This window comes from Montipora foliosa, chromosome 10, assembly GCF_036669935.1.
Source record: "Montipora foliosa isolate CH-2021 chromosome 10, ASM3666993v2, whole genome shotgun sequence".
Taxonomy (NCBI): domain Eukaryota; kingdom Metazoa; phylum Cnidaria; class Anthozoa; order Scleractinia; family Acroporidae; genus Montipora; species Montipora foliosa.
Genome location: NC_090878.1, coordinates 25,575,113 through 25,590,112, shown reverse-complemented (window position 1 = coordinate 25,590,112; position 15,000 = coordinate 25,575,113). Strand labels below are relative to the sequence as shown.

Here is a 15,000-nt window from a genome sequence, read left to right as displayed (position 1 = left end):
TTCGTCTATAATGATTGTTTCTACAAACAAATACATGGTTGTGCCATAGGAAGCCTGGTTAGTCCTGTCGTCGCGAACCTTTGTATGGAGGGTATCGAAGAATTAGCCATATCATCCATGAGAGTTCCCCCCAAAACCTGGAAAAGATATGTTGATGACAGTTTTGTCGTCATCAAGAAAGACTGCGTACCTGAATTCCACGATAAATTAAACTCTATAGACCCCATGATTTCCATTATGGTGGAAAAAGAGAGCCTTCATCAAATCTCGTTTCTAGATACCCTAGTCTACGGGAAGACTGGTTTCATTGTCATTACGTCTTTCGTAAACCAACGCACACAGACAGATATTTGGACTTCAATCCCATCATGAGAAGAAACACAAAATAAGTACTGGGTCTACCCTCCTAAACCGTGCTCGTAATCTTCAGAATACTTTGAAAGGGAAATCGTCTGAAGTTGATCACGTCACTAACCGTTCTTGCCAACGGCTATCCACCTGCCGTCATCTCTAACATAAAGAAAAACCTTCCCCGGAACTTATACCTTCACCGGAAGAATTGCTGTGTTTGTTTTTCAATCTGATTGAAAATAAATCCACCACTATGGCCTGCCTTCCTTATGTTCGTGGTCTCACACGTCTTCTTCGAAAGAATGGAATTAACGTTGTTACCAGACCTCACAAGACTTTACAACAAGAATTCCCATCCCCCAAGTTTAGGCCTCCTACTGAACTTCAGACCAATGTGGTGTATAAAATCCCTTGCGCGATTTTTCCTGGAGCTACATTGGTGAGATTGGAAGTTATTTTTCAACGAGGAAATGTATTTATCATGGGTTACGTAACCTCCCTTGGGTGTTATGTGACACTTTGTCACAATGGTTCATTAGCGGGGTGTCGGTATATATACTGCGTTGTCTTCATTTATATTCATTCGAGTCATACGATCGCCTCTTCACCCTCTAAATTAAATACCCAATGACTAAGTTCGATTAGTATTTTCTAGTATTGAATTGTTGTTTTGTATCTACTAGCTTATATTCAGATTGTTGTAAGCTTATGCTATACACTACGCGTTTTTGTTTGATTGTATTTCAGTTTTTGTTATTTTGCGCAGACATTGTTGATAACTCTAGACAGTTTTGATTTACAAGACATAATAAAGAGGGTTATACACGGCTCGTGTTGACACACCCCATAAGTGGTTGCTTATTACATGATAAATGTTTTATATTCGGTTGAGCGGGGCAGCGAATTAGAATATAAAAAGAAACACATTCGAAATGTAAAACTAGTATGTAAAACTGGCTCTAACATTGCAGCTCACGCTTGGCGTAACAATCACTCTATTGATTTCAACAATGCCAGAGTAATTGACAAGGGAAACCTCGGAATCCGAAAAGCTTTGGAATCTTGGCACACCGCTAACACTAATGAAGCCGACAATAACTCCAAGCCTTTGCCAAAACAATAGCCCATTCTTTTAGATTAGCGCATTTTTTCCCTTTTATCTTTTTTACAAATTTTTTCACACTTTCATTTTGCATATATTTCCATCTCGTGCAATTACATCTTAGTTTTTAAATGATTTAGTCTGGAAGCCGAAAGCTTACGTTTTTAAATATGAAATTTTTAATCAGAGAATGCTTTTTCACCTGAATATAAGATTTTTACTTGTTATTATAAGAAACTTTCATGATAGCTTCTTGGAGAATCTTTGATTCTCCTGGCCCAAGACAATAACACAGCAACAAAAATCGGCCACAGTTCGCAACAAAAGCCACTGCGCTGTTACGTTCCTGCAGAGGTTAGCGAATTCAGGGTTGGGAAGCCTTCACTGAGAGAAGGAAATCCCTCCCGTCAAAGTTGTCGAAGTACCTTTGAAGAAATTAGAAGGGGGCACTTTTTTTTCCCAACGTTGGCCTCGTATGCTAAGCACTTAGTACATGTTAACAGGTATATCTATTAGAGTGTAAGTAATTTTAAGCACTGTCCTCATTTCCATACATGTAATCCATCGGAGTGTTAACCTAAGTGATGGAAATGGACCTACGGCACAAAGACAGAGAAAAAATCCAGCAACAGCGGGAATTGAACTATACCCACTACCTCCTGATTAGATCACTGTTCAACGACTGAGCTACAAGGTCAAAAGGGAGCATGCCTTGAAAAAGTCACATACATGCTATGTTAGTGAGAAGGGGAACGCTTTTTGGAATGTTAACCAAGCCTTGAAGGGTGCTGGGGGCTGGGGTTTTTCAGTTTTTCCAAGGTGACCTTGGAAACTGAAAAACTGTGGAAGAAAAAAAAAAGACGAGAATGGAATGGGATGTTCGAAGTTTCCTTAGGAAGAAAAAAAGATCAATTGTTGATGAACTAGCTAATGGAGATGAAGAGATCCAAACAGCAACAAGCACGAGAGTCAAATAAGAGGAATGAAACCAACACTGCAGTAATAAAGAAGATGAGCAGATGGACCATACACAGACATCTTATGTTGAAGAAAACGATGAAACAAAGTCACCATGTTTGCTGAGACTGCCTTCAGTTCAAGAGATGATGAAGAGGGCAATGCTGTTCAGTCTACAGTGCGAACTACAAATTAGATCAAGGAGGAGGGCTACCCACTATTTGCGTTGAATATGGTGAGGTGAAATTCACTTGTACCGTATGGGACTCAGTTAAAATCTACCACGGCGACGTCGACGAAAACGTCTCCGCAAAATATGATTTGGCACTATCGTAAGTCTTTCGCTATTGTTTCATCTCGTTCAAGTCGTACAATGTTATAGCTAAGCATCTGAAAGATAAATTGGAACGAGCATTTACTGACGAAGTAAAAGTAGAAAATGAAAGTTTCACATTTGTGTGCTCATGTTGTCGTGAAATCTCAAATTTGATTATTTCACGTCGTTGTTAGGCAGAGTAGCGCACAAATGGAGCGTTTTCACTCACTTGACCAGCAGCCATATTGGATTACTGAAATAAATGAAAGTATTTGCATAAAAATGGTATTCAGTTTCCGGAGGATTAGTTTGGTACACCATCATGACCGCCATTCCTTTGTTTTGGAACACCAACATGGCCGCCGTAACGTCATGTGAAAACGCTCTACATGCTTAAATGTGTGCAGCACGTACAGCACGATTGTTTCACTTTCATCCAATAATCTTCTAGTTTTGTGACGTTATCGTTGCCGTCGCCATCTTCGACGGCAAAGATCGCCAACGTCTCTATTCACGTGGTTGAGGCAGGAGTCTTTATCTTCCTTTTTACTTTTTGGATCGGGCGTTTTGACAAACCTAGTTATTAATTTATGCGAAATTGTAAATGCGATATCTACAGCACTGATTGGCTAACCGTAACCAGGGAAACGACGTATTCCCCGAAAGTGTTTCAAAAAATACCTAGCTCTGTCAAAGCGCCCGATCAAGAATGCAATTCGGAGGACGCTAGGCTTCTACTGATGGGCTCCTGGTTGAGGGTTACTTAACTAACTTTATGCAGGGGGATTTGGGGACGTTTTATATTCAGGTGCATTTCCTTGACGTCCTTGGCGACTTTAAATTCCTAATGTTACGTGCTTTGAGAACGTCAACACAATGCGATAGTTTATCAGTTTTCTGGCAGCGTTTTCGATATCATATCTTATATCCGATGTCTTAATTTAGAACTGGCACATGCAGTTCATACATCGACTGAAATTCTTATCTCAAATTACCTGCGTAGGAAAACTCGCCCAGGATAGCCTAACTTCGTAAACTAAACTTTTTTCCGCGCGAATCCCCACAGAGACGACTTTCAAGGTCCAATCAAGAAGACAAAAAAACACCAGGTGTGCATATCAAGAGAGCAAGAGAGTTAAAGGAGTGAATTGTGAAGAACATATAGAGAGTCTCCGGTAGTCGCGATACTGAAGAAGTAAGATCTCAGAGCACAGCATCAGCATTTACACTGATGTGCATGAACAGCATGTCACACTCATTCATTTGCACACCTGACAAAGCAGATTTCATCCAAGCGAATCACCAGAAAGCTAATAGAAAACAGTTGCCATCACAAGTTATATATTTCATTGCCAAAGAGCAAAACTTGCTACTATGACGAAATGGATAATACTACTACACATTTGTTGAACGCTTGTCCATACAACATCACTTTGTGTGATTTTTTCAGGAGGAATGTTTCCTCTGAGGAAAAAGACTACGCGACGTTGATGAAAACTTCATTTGGGGTAATCGCTAGTTTAGCCTTTTTCGGCAACTTGCTGCTATGCTTGGTGATATTCATAAAAAGGACGATGTTGCATAAGCCATACAATGTTCTCATTTGCAGTCTGGCAATAACTGATATGCTAACAGGTATGAGAATCGGTTCAGAGCTTGATTACTCAACGACGAGAAGCAGAACATGATAAAAATGGTTTGATAGAACATAGCAATTGATCTGGCAAACAACGAAAAGAAAGTTCACGAGATGACCTCACGGCGACACATTCAGTTTTAAATTCTTAATTTCAGTCTTAATTTCAATTAACGCTTTGAACACAAGTTCAGTTTTCTGGAAGGTAGACAATAATTGTACAAGGTTAACTAGTTGCAATAATTGAGAATTATTTATAAATCCACACGATATCCACATGGTCGTCGTTCAATGGTTTGTCCTTTCAACCTTTGTAATACTTCAAGATAATTAATTCTCATTTAAATTGCCGTCTTTTCAAAGAAAATACAAATGCCATAAAGCCAGAGAACAATGCTAATAAAATAAAGATAAGGGTATCATTAAGAACTCATTTTCGCTCAAGAAAGGTATTAAGGTTTTGAATTGCTTTTACTCCTATTTATTTTCCGTCTCTAAATGTTGCGACAATTGTCACCTTGGTTGTCACCTTTTTTGGTAGAGAATTTGTTCAGTCTGGTTCAACTCTGCAGGTGATCATATAATAGTTGCATACGAAATATACATACTTCTTTCCAAGCAACTTTTTTGTCGGACTTTAACGATTGGTTTTGCACAATGAAGTCACTTTTCATAACATAAGACGCATCTGAATGCCTTACTCAGTTACTGCAGTGATCATGACATGCTGATCTTTTCAGTCTAAATTACGCTCATGAAAAGTTTACATGATCACTCAGGTCGATCAAGCTCTACGCCCGTTGATGATGATAAAGACTCTACGTCATTGCATTTCCTGTTTTGTATAATGCGCGAATCACTGAAAAGCAAAAGTTAAAATACAAGAGCACGAGTAATGCTGTCGGTTTTTGCTGTTGTTTTTGACAATAATGGTCATGATGATGATGATGATGATGACAAAGACTCGTGTGAAAACTCTTACTTGTTATTATTAGTTATTTATAAGTGCACCTATGAGCTTGAAAATTCGCAAGCTCAATAAAATCAGGAATCATAACTGACTAACCTGTTATGACAAATAACATGTTCATGCTTAATCGTAAGACTCCGTGAAAACGAACAGTCAGTTGTTAAGATATCCCTACGCTATCGCACACGCGTTACGAGTGGTCTCTCGGGAGATATTAGGGACTTAAACATCTGGGTACCAGGGGTGGGTACGTTGAAACAGGCAAAGATCTCTGAAAAGGAAACGAGGACTGTTATATCGATATGTGTTTGAAGAAATCACAAAAGCTCTTGTACGTCCTCCTGCAGAAGGCTCTGTGAACAAAATAAGAGTTTCTAATTTTGTACGTGGGGTGCATTAGTTTACAGAGTCTTTCAGCCCTTAGATTCGTGAGATTCCGGCGAGTGCTGATCCACATTTCTTAATGCTCGGGAAACTTTTATATTGTATAAAAATTGCTTGTCTGTCAAACCTTCATAGAAATTTCTGGCTATCCAGTGTTCTTTATTTTATTTTTTATTTTGGTGGGAGGGGGGGGGGATGGGATTTGTTTGAAAATAAAAGCATATTGAAAGTATCAGTATAAAAGGAAAGGAAAGGAAAGGAAAGGAACTTTATTTAAATGTCTAGTCGTTCTAGCCCTGGAGCACTAATTGGAGACACTGCAAACTGAAATTAACAATCAACGTCAATCAAGCCAAATATTTTTTTTAGGAGAGGGGAAAACCGGAGTACCCGGAGAAAAACCTCTCGGTGTAGAGAAGAGAATCATCAAACTCAATCCACATATGACGAGTCTGGGAATCGAACCCAGGCCACATTGGTGGGAGGCGAGTGTTCTCACCACCGCACCATCCCTGCACCCCCAGTATTTATAGCTAGCAAAGGCACGAGTCTGTTTCAACGAGTCTGTTTCACTGCCATATGCCACTTCCTTGAGCCATTTTAAACCAAAGACTTAAGTGCACAGAAAAGTTGCGAATATATGCTAACACTTTTAACCGTTTTCAAGACTACTTGAAATCGCTGAAAAACAAAGCTTCTCAGGAGTTGCCACGCCTTTTACACATGATGTAGGCAGCCATCCCACCGTTCCACCTAATGATAATGTACTATCTTAAATTTTCTCGGCGACGCATTTGCTACGCGTCATACCACTGATCCGATGGTATGTACGTAACGAAAATATTGTCTCAGATCTCGCTAGTCAATAAAACTGACACCTAAATTATACGATAATCACCTTAACTTATCAGTATATATGGTGACCCAAAGAATGAGACATGTCAGTGTGTGTATGTACGGCTACAGCCGGATTACTTGATTAGTTCAATACGCATCAAAGTCAAGTCAAAAATGACTTTTTTAGAGTTGTTTAGACCGTTTCAACCCAGCTTCAGACTTTTTAATCATCATGTATTTTTTTGTATCTTGACAGGGATATTTCTTGTCGCTACACCAGACTATGTTATTGACAGGAAGAGCTTTCCATACCCCTCTGGGCTTGCTGGAGAGATCTTCTGTCGTCTCATTGGCTCCACCTATATCCTATTTATTTTTGGAAAGGCATCCACGTTGACCATAATGTGCTTGGCAATTGATCGCTGGTACTCGATTGTCAAGCCTATACGCTACAAAACTACGTTTAGCAAGCGGCGTTTGTACCTTTACATAACTTTAATTTGGACCTCTGCCGCCATCACACAGATTAACGAGCTTTTTATCACAGTAGTTGAACATGATCTTTGTACCTTCAAAACACCTTTTTATGGTGAAAAGGCCGAGCGAATTTTCATTGTCATTCACGTGATCATCACATTCTACATTCCGAGTATAGTAACGTGGCTGACATTTGGACATATCTGGATACGCATGCGTCAGCCAAATATCCGGCGTCACTTAAACAACAACAAAGCAACAAAGCGACTTCTGCGCATGTGCGCCTTGGCTGCCTTCTTTTTAACTATGTCTTGGTTACCAACAGAACTATTCTTTATTCTATATAAGTTTGAAATTCTAAGGCTTCCTTTTGAATTTTACTTGTTTACAAGTATCTTGGCAATGTCGAACTCTTGCTTCAATCCCATAATTTATTGCCTTAGCAATAGGGAATACCGGAAGGAATTTCGCCGACTTCTCTGCTGCATAAATTTGGACCGTTCAAAAAGGAGAGGAAAGTACGTAGATGCCATAACGAGGCGAAGGCTGCCTATTTCGTCTTATTCTTTCTCGCTTGACCCTGTTGCAGATTCAAACATTAAGTGCGTTGATGATGGAGCTTATACTCTGAGTCTGCGAATGTTGGAAACTATGACTTCGTTTAGTGATATTTCCTGTGCTAAAACCAGTAACACTGTTAAAAAAAACCGAGCACAAAACAGTCCGTGACGCTAATACTGAGAAATTCCTCATTATGACTTGGACCAACTACTTCTAAATAAATTTAGAGTTAACACTGAACAGTCTTCATTTGGGAGAGGGGATTGGGGTATGTAAATTGTCGCAAATGATTATCCATAAATCTCATCTAATTTACGGATTGTGTTGCCAATATATTTCAGCTCATTAACAATAAATCACAGAATATAACATTGGGTTTCTGTTAGCTTTTATACAGTAGAAGAGCGATCAGTGCTTTATTTTTTATTTGAAATCGATAAAAAAGAAAGGGAGAAAAGACATATGGTAGAGACATTTTCCCTTGCGTACACTTGAGGCCCGGGGAACGGGCTTCAACATTTGCTTCAACATTCGTCTCCCCCTCCCCCCCCCCCCCCCTTCCCAACCACCCCTTTCAACAGTGCGTTTAAACTTTGCTTCAACAATCACTGAACATTTTTGAATGAAGTCATTTGCCAACCTCTCTCAACGTTGTTAGGTATTAGCGTGCACACTAATCGTCAGTCCATGTCCGTATCTCTATAGTAACAAGTCCATATCCATAGTAACAACCGAGTTTCTTGCACAGCATCTGAACTGTGAACCAGAGTGCACAAGTGACTCCATTAAGCCTCATTTTACTCAGCTTTTTAATACGTTTAAAAGACATTTCAATTTGTTCGAGCAATTTTAATCCTTTCAGCATAGGCTGAAATCATTCAGCCTACGCATTTAATGCCCTTTAATGCGCTCGGGGTGTGTTTTTGAACTTTGTTTTTTCTAACATGTTAATTGAGGCTGTCTTTAGTTTTAATAATTAATTTTTTTTTCAGATTACTTTTCTTCCCTTTTCTTGAAGAACTTTACTCAAACAAGTATTTTGGACGTAGCAGGTACAAATGAATGGACTTGGTTACGACGCGAAATATGGTAAAAACGACCTAAAGACAACCCTTTTTGTGTTTTCATCAATCTACAGGTATATAGTTTTCTCACTCATGGAGTGCTCAAGCAGGTTTGCTAAAAGCTTGGTGTATTTTGTTTCAAAGGGTTCTAAAAGCGTGCAGTGATTTTTGATGAGATCCAGTAGTTTATTCCTGTTTGCCGCAGACTGAATCGTGCAATATGCTAACCTTCTTCATATTCGATTCACTGTCTTCTGTCGGATTCAAGAAAGTCGCCGTTGAAAGCATCAAATAGTGTCTTGACTGCATTTTCCGATAGAAAAAACAGAACTAATACATAAGAGTTACACGAGGAAATGGGCGAGAGGGGAACTGGTGTCAACATGGCATATGGTATCATTGCAGTTCTATCTGTAGCGTGCAATCTTCTCTTTTGTTTAGCTATGGCCGCTGGAAGACGAAGAAGCTTGAAGACAACTTATGATCGGCTGATATTCAGCTTGGCAATTGCCGATATCCTGACAGGCAAGATAACATTCGTTTTGGTATTAAGTGTTCCTTTAAGCTAAGGCCCGTTTCAAACGTCGAACTTTTCATGTGCCGAATCTAATGCAAACGAGACAAATCTATTGTTTTCGCTCATTTGCATTAGATTCGGCACATGGAAAGTTCGACGTTTGAAACGGGCCTAAGTGATTTTAGAAACCAGATAATTCTAAGACAAATATATCTTTTTTTCAGAAAATACCGATTGGCAATTTACTAACAAACAAACACAAAGACTGGTTTATTAAAATACATCGCAGTTAAAAATTACTCTTACAGAACGATAATAATTTTCTTAACCTTTATAAACCAGTCTTTTTTTGTTTGTTTGTTGCTAATTTAAAATTGGCGATCGCTATTTTCTCAAAAAGACATGCATTTGTCTTAGTATTATCTGGTTTCTAAAATCGAATAAGTGAATATGAAAACCTCATAAACCACAATGAAGTATTAAACCGGAATAGAAAAGCGGGGCTTAATTAGGCAGTATTAGTTTTTAAACGTTCAATCCTCAGGTTGGGGTAATCGTTCTCTCTTCGTAGAGGAAAAGTAAATTGTACCTTGGTTAACATCATAGTCCTTTGAGTGAACATAAAATCGTTTCAATTATTTGTCTTAAGTATAATTTACTGGAAGTGATTATAGGCCTTTTCTCCCAGGATTTAGCTTTAAGTTTTATTTATCGCAGCTAAGAGTTTTAGACAGTGTGGTTGTCACTTATTGTAGGTATAAACATCGTTAACTCTGCCCCGTTTACTGGGGATAACACTCTAACGATTGAGACTCAATCAGTCAAGTCGACCGACCTTTACTATTTTATTCTTCTCGCGCCAGTCTTCCCTCAGTTACAACGGGTGTGTAAAGAGCTATTCTAAAAACTCTAAGCGATACTGTATTCTCTACATTGTAATTGGCCGAGCACTTAAGGTCATTCAAGGTTGCGTCAATCGTGGACCAATAATTATCTGGAAATCATAAATCTATGCCTATTTGTCTTGAAACCACATGCCAATTAGAATTTCTGAAAGCGGGGGTACACCCAAAAAACAAGATATTTTTCAACAATTTTTCCCATGCAAGCTTTTATTCCAACCTATGGGAAACTATACATTTCTGGAAAGATTATGAACCAAAAAATTTGTAAAAAAATAATTCATGCCATAACAGCTAATTGTAAGCTGATACCTAACACTCAATTGTACCACCTGCTGGGCAATAAGAAGGCTTACTTAAGAAAATATATCTCCCGTTAGAATTAATGAAAATGAACCATTTTTTTATCATTATAAAGAAGACTTATAAGTCATTGTTTTAACTATAGAGATTTCCGAAATTCTAAAAACATGAAAAATGATGACTCATAAAATTTGAAACAAAAAATCTCAAATATGTTACATCTAATAACTTCAAGCAACTATGCATCATATGAAAAATTTCTATGCTTAAAACACACACCTAATTGAGACCAAGAAGCCCTGAAAATTTCAGATCAGTTGGATAAATTGTTCTTCAGATATCTTTTCTTGAATACTAAAGACATACGTTTGGAGAAAAATGACTTCAAAGTTTAAGTTTAATGGGAAAAGTTCATTTTCACGTAAGCTTATGCCTTAATTGTGTCCCTTTTGCTAATATTTTTGCGCGAGGAGTTCCTACAATCATTTTAGAAGCCTCCTGCTTCGTAAGTCACTCCTTCAGCTTGCCTGAGAGCTTCTTCCCGACGAGTGCGCAGAAGCTGCTCTCCTTGACGACGTTTGTTTTCTTTTGCAGTCTCTTGCAAATCTGACTTTCTCTGTCTTTTGTTGTCTTTGGCATTAGGAGCATATCTTGTTGATGTTCCACCAGGGATTGAAAGTCTCTCCATGATTCATGCTAGTAGTTCCACTGTGGTAATGGCAGACTGCTGATGCCACTGCACACCTTACCATTTTCACACTATGGTGCTTGCGTTTGGGGCATCGTACCCATACCATAGCGTTCACACACTCGTTAGGATTTTGTGTTGTCCCTAGCACACATCTTTCCAGCAGTTTTGCATCACTTAGTGTCATAGAAGTAGGGCGAAGGACCGTCAAGAAAGACCTCTGGTAAGGAGTCATCATCCTTGTAAGTTGAAGTGCCAGTTGCTTCATCCTGCTGCCATTTGCAACATTGCTACTCTCCTGGAGGACAGAAGTGGGGTTGTTTCGTTGGGGCTGGCTTCACACCATAATGAAGAATTGCAATTATGTTTTTCTTCATGGAAAAAAATGCAACATCCACCTCTCTTTTTGTTGGGTTACACTTTTTAATAGTGTTCTGGCGAATTGCAAGACCATAGTATCTTTGCAGCTGCCTTAATTTCCCCTCGGGTATCCGCCCACGACCCCCAATTGGTTGACCATCAGAACGTTTCCTTTTGTTCTTGCCTTGAGGTTAAGCAAGTGTTTCCCCATTCTTTTTTTTAACGTGCCCCTCACATTCCAAATTTTCCATTTTAATCTCGCCATAAATATTTTCAATAGAATTGAACGTTTTACCGTCTGCATTACTTACCATCCACTTATAGGTGAGATTGTGACGTTCAATCAACCTACCCCACAATGGCTCCTTCACTCTCCATGGTTGGAGAACTACCAGCAAAGTTAATGTCACACTCATGTTGTAACAGCCATTCGTCAAACTCTTCATCACTGCACTTTCCTCTCTTTAATGTACATTTCAGACATGATTTGGACAGCACATAGAAATCCAAAACTTCACCAGTGTCTACCGAGATGGCGCAGACTACACCAGTCAATGACGTAAACCCTCGCTTAGCCCATGTGCCATCAAAACTGACAGCATCAAGGATATCATTCTCATCTTTGTCAGGGTTTTCATGGTTTTCAGCATTAAAACAAATTACCTTCATTATTTTCAACTCATGGCTGCCATCCCTTCTGATTTGAAAAAGAAAGCCAGGTCAGCTGAAGTACCTTCGCATAAAAAGCTATTAAATTCAACTACAGTATCTCTGTTTCCTGAAATTACACCCGTAGATCTAGCAAACATGCGCTGATGCAGTGACACAGTAAACACGAAGATCGGATCTCCTTATGGGTCAGCGAGGATAAAATGAAAAATCATGCAATGAACAAAGAGATTTATCGTGCCCTGTGCAATAAATACAGACAACTTATTGAAGATGACAAGAATAAGTACTACACAGGTAAAGTCGGTGATTCTTCCAGTTACTGAGAATTGTGTCATCTCTTGCCGCTTGCATTAATTTTTGTTAATTGCCACCTATATACTGACTAAATTCGGTTTTATGATTTTAATTCGTTGAAGATACAAAGGAGTTGCAGGGATGGCGCTGTCATGAGAGCCTCAGCTACCTCCCAACAATATTAATGACGAAACGTAATCTATGATTTGATATCTATACCAAGTCCCCAATTAGTGTCTAATGCTAAGTATACTTGACACTTAAATAAAGTGCATTATTATTTTTTAGTTCATTAAGACCGCATGCTTTATCATCAAATGAAAATGTTTTGCTTTGTTGCCAAAGTGTATAGATTTAGCCAAGCCTAAAAGCGGAGCTCCCTGTTTATTTATTCTTACTACCTATAGGGTTGTGTTTTGATTGTTGTGCAAATTTTGACAGAGAATATTAAATTATGAAAAAATATCTACGGATAGATCGTTAAAAAATCTCTATTTTTAGCGGTTATTTGAACATTAAAGATGCAACGCTTGACGAGAAATAATATTTTTGTTAATATTTGAAAGAAGAAAAATTTCGCGGGAATCGGGACGCGGTGAAAATGAGCTAACCCAAAAACATTCAGATAGTAACAAACTTCATATTTATTAACCATTTCTTCTGCTTTTGTGCTTGTCAGTATTATTTCCGATAAAGTCTGTTTTTGTAACTCATAGATGTTTAGATTTTCAGTTTCATGGCCGCTCAACCTCGCGATTGTGTAAATAGTTCACCCTGAAGTCAAAATAGATACGTTTCTCAGGAACTCGACAAAGAAGGCTTCTTGACCCCACAGATGAAATTTAAATATTCATTTAAGTATTACAACAAAATTAAAAAAACAAAGACGGAATTGTCTTGGCTAAAAAGTACTTTGTTTTACTCTGAAAACGACGAACGATTGACATTCTTTCTCGTAGTTCATTCAGTTGACGCAAGGTGATCACGCACACCCTTATGGTTGCCTAGCATGTGATCAATTTCTTCCTTTTGACAAAACATCATGGCCTTTTCCTAACCGTAAAAGGTGTTTTTACGATCGATTGTAATCTTTCGTTGAGAATTCGACTCAGATTTATATATAAAAACTATGTTATTTTTTTTCTTCATCTGTCTTTTGGGTTGTCTTTTTCTGTTAACTCCTACGGTACTTTTTGGTGCAAACGTAAATCCAATGTTTTGACCTGTCATCAGATTAGACTAACAAGAAGAGGAACTATGAAGCGGAAACAACATCTTCAGTCCTTTCTTAGTGTGTGCAATAAACGTTTGCTTAGTGCAACTGCAAGACATGCATGACATGCTGGAAAGCGCCCTTCAGAGCAATTTGCAGACTATTTACTTAAAGAAGAAACGAGTGAATTTTACTCAAGAGCGTGTTTTGATATCTTTAAACTGAATTTATTACCAAAGCTTAAAAAACTAAAAGACCTCAAAATGGGACAGGACATTACAAAAAAATTAAACGTGTGAACGTGTGAGCCAAAGGGCCTCTGGTGACGCGACATGTGGGTGACCCCTCAAATGGTCTCAACGAAACCCCCACTTGAACAAATTCACTGGAATGCTGCAGTTCAATACCAATTCAGTGCCTTCTGTTTTTGTGTAACACGTACCACAGGTAACCCAGTGTACGCTTTATGGAACGTCTAGTTACATTTAGGGTAGTTTTTCAACGGGGAACCCCATTAACAAGTTGCATCTCAATTGTTGGAGAGAAGTGAGCTTGTCTCGTTAAACTTGGTTTAATTTAAGGTTGAAACGTTAACGTTCAACTTGTTGAATGGCTTCTTCCGAATGCACACAGACATTATACACTGACAGATAAGCATTTGTTGGTAAGAGCCGCAAAATTTGCCGATGAGCAAATGTTGAAACGTATATCATAAGCACCATTTTGCTTGTCGATGTTCCCACGGTGATTCATTAGGGAAGTCGTTTGCGATTAAAAACTTCTGCAACGTAAGAGAACAAATAACGCATTTCATAGAAATTATCTAGTTTATTGGAGACCTGATGACAGGCAATGGGCTTAACTAGAACAAAGCGCTCTAAGGTCGTTCTCTGTGAGGTATTCAACAGTACCGATCGAAAACCATTTACTCTAAAGGCGCTGTGACACTTTGCAATTTTCGTGCAACTTGTCTCACTATGGTCCAAAGTAACATGCCTTGCAACGACCTAAAACCTTGCGAAACAAGTTGCAGAAACATTTGCTGAAGGTTGCGAAAAGTAGAATTCTACTTTCCGAAACGAGTTCTACTTTCCGAAACGTTCCACGCAACGTTGCAACGAATTTTTCAATCATTGCTTACTGTAAAATCTAACCTGCAACTTGTGTCCCAAAGGTTTGCAGAACCAGCCAATGAATATGTTCTTTAACCTCACGTGATAATCGAAAACGAGACAAGTTGCGAGAAACGTTGCCTAGTGTAACACCCATCAAGCAACTTGTTTTGCAATGTGAAAACTTTTGTCGTAAAAAAATTGCGAGGCAAGTTGCAACAAGAATGGCGAGTTCCACCGCCTTAAAAATCTGAGTTCGTGTTGTCCACTGACATCGCAACACA

General features: G+C 38.7%; 1 protein-coding gene across 1 annotated transcript in view; it reads left to right on the top strand.

The window, feature by feature from the left end:
- The window catches only part of LOC137972684 (melatonin receptor type 1B-like), a 10,022-nt gene extending 2,263 nt beyond the window's left edge, over positions 1-7,759 (top strand). Inside the window, exon 2 of the mRNA XM_068819413.1 lies at positions 6,810-7,759. Coding sequence (XP_068675514.1) covers positions 6,810-7,759 — 950 coding nt within the window. The remainder of the gene's footprint in view (positions 1-6,809) is intronic.
- The last annotated feature ends 7,241 nt before the right edge of the window (positions 7,760-15,000 follow it).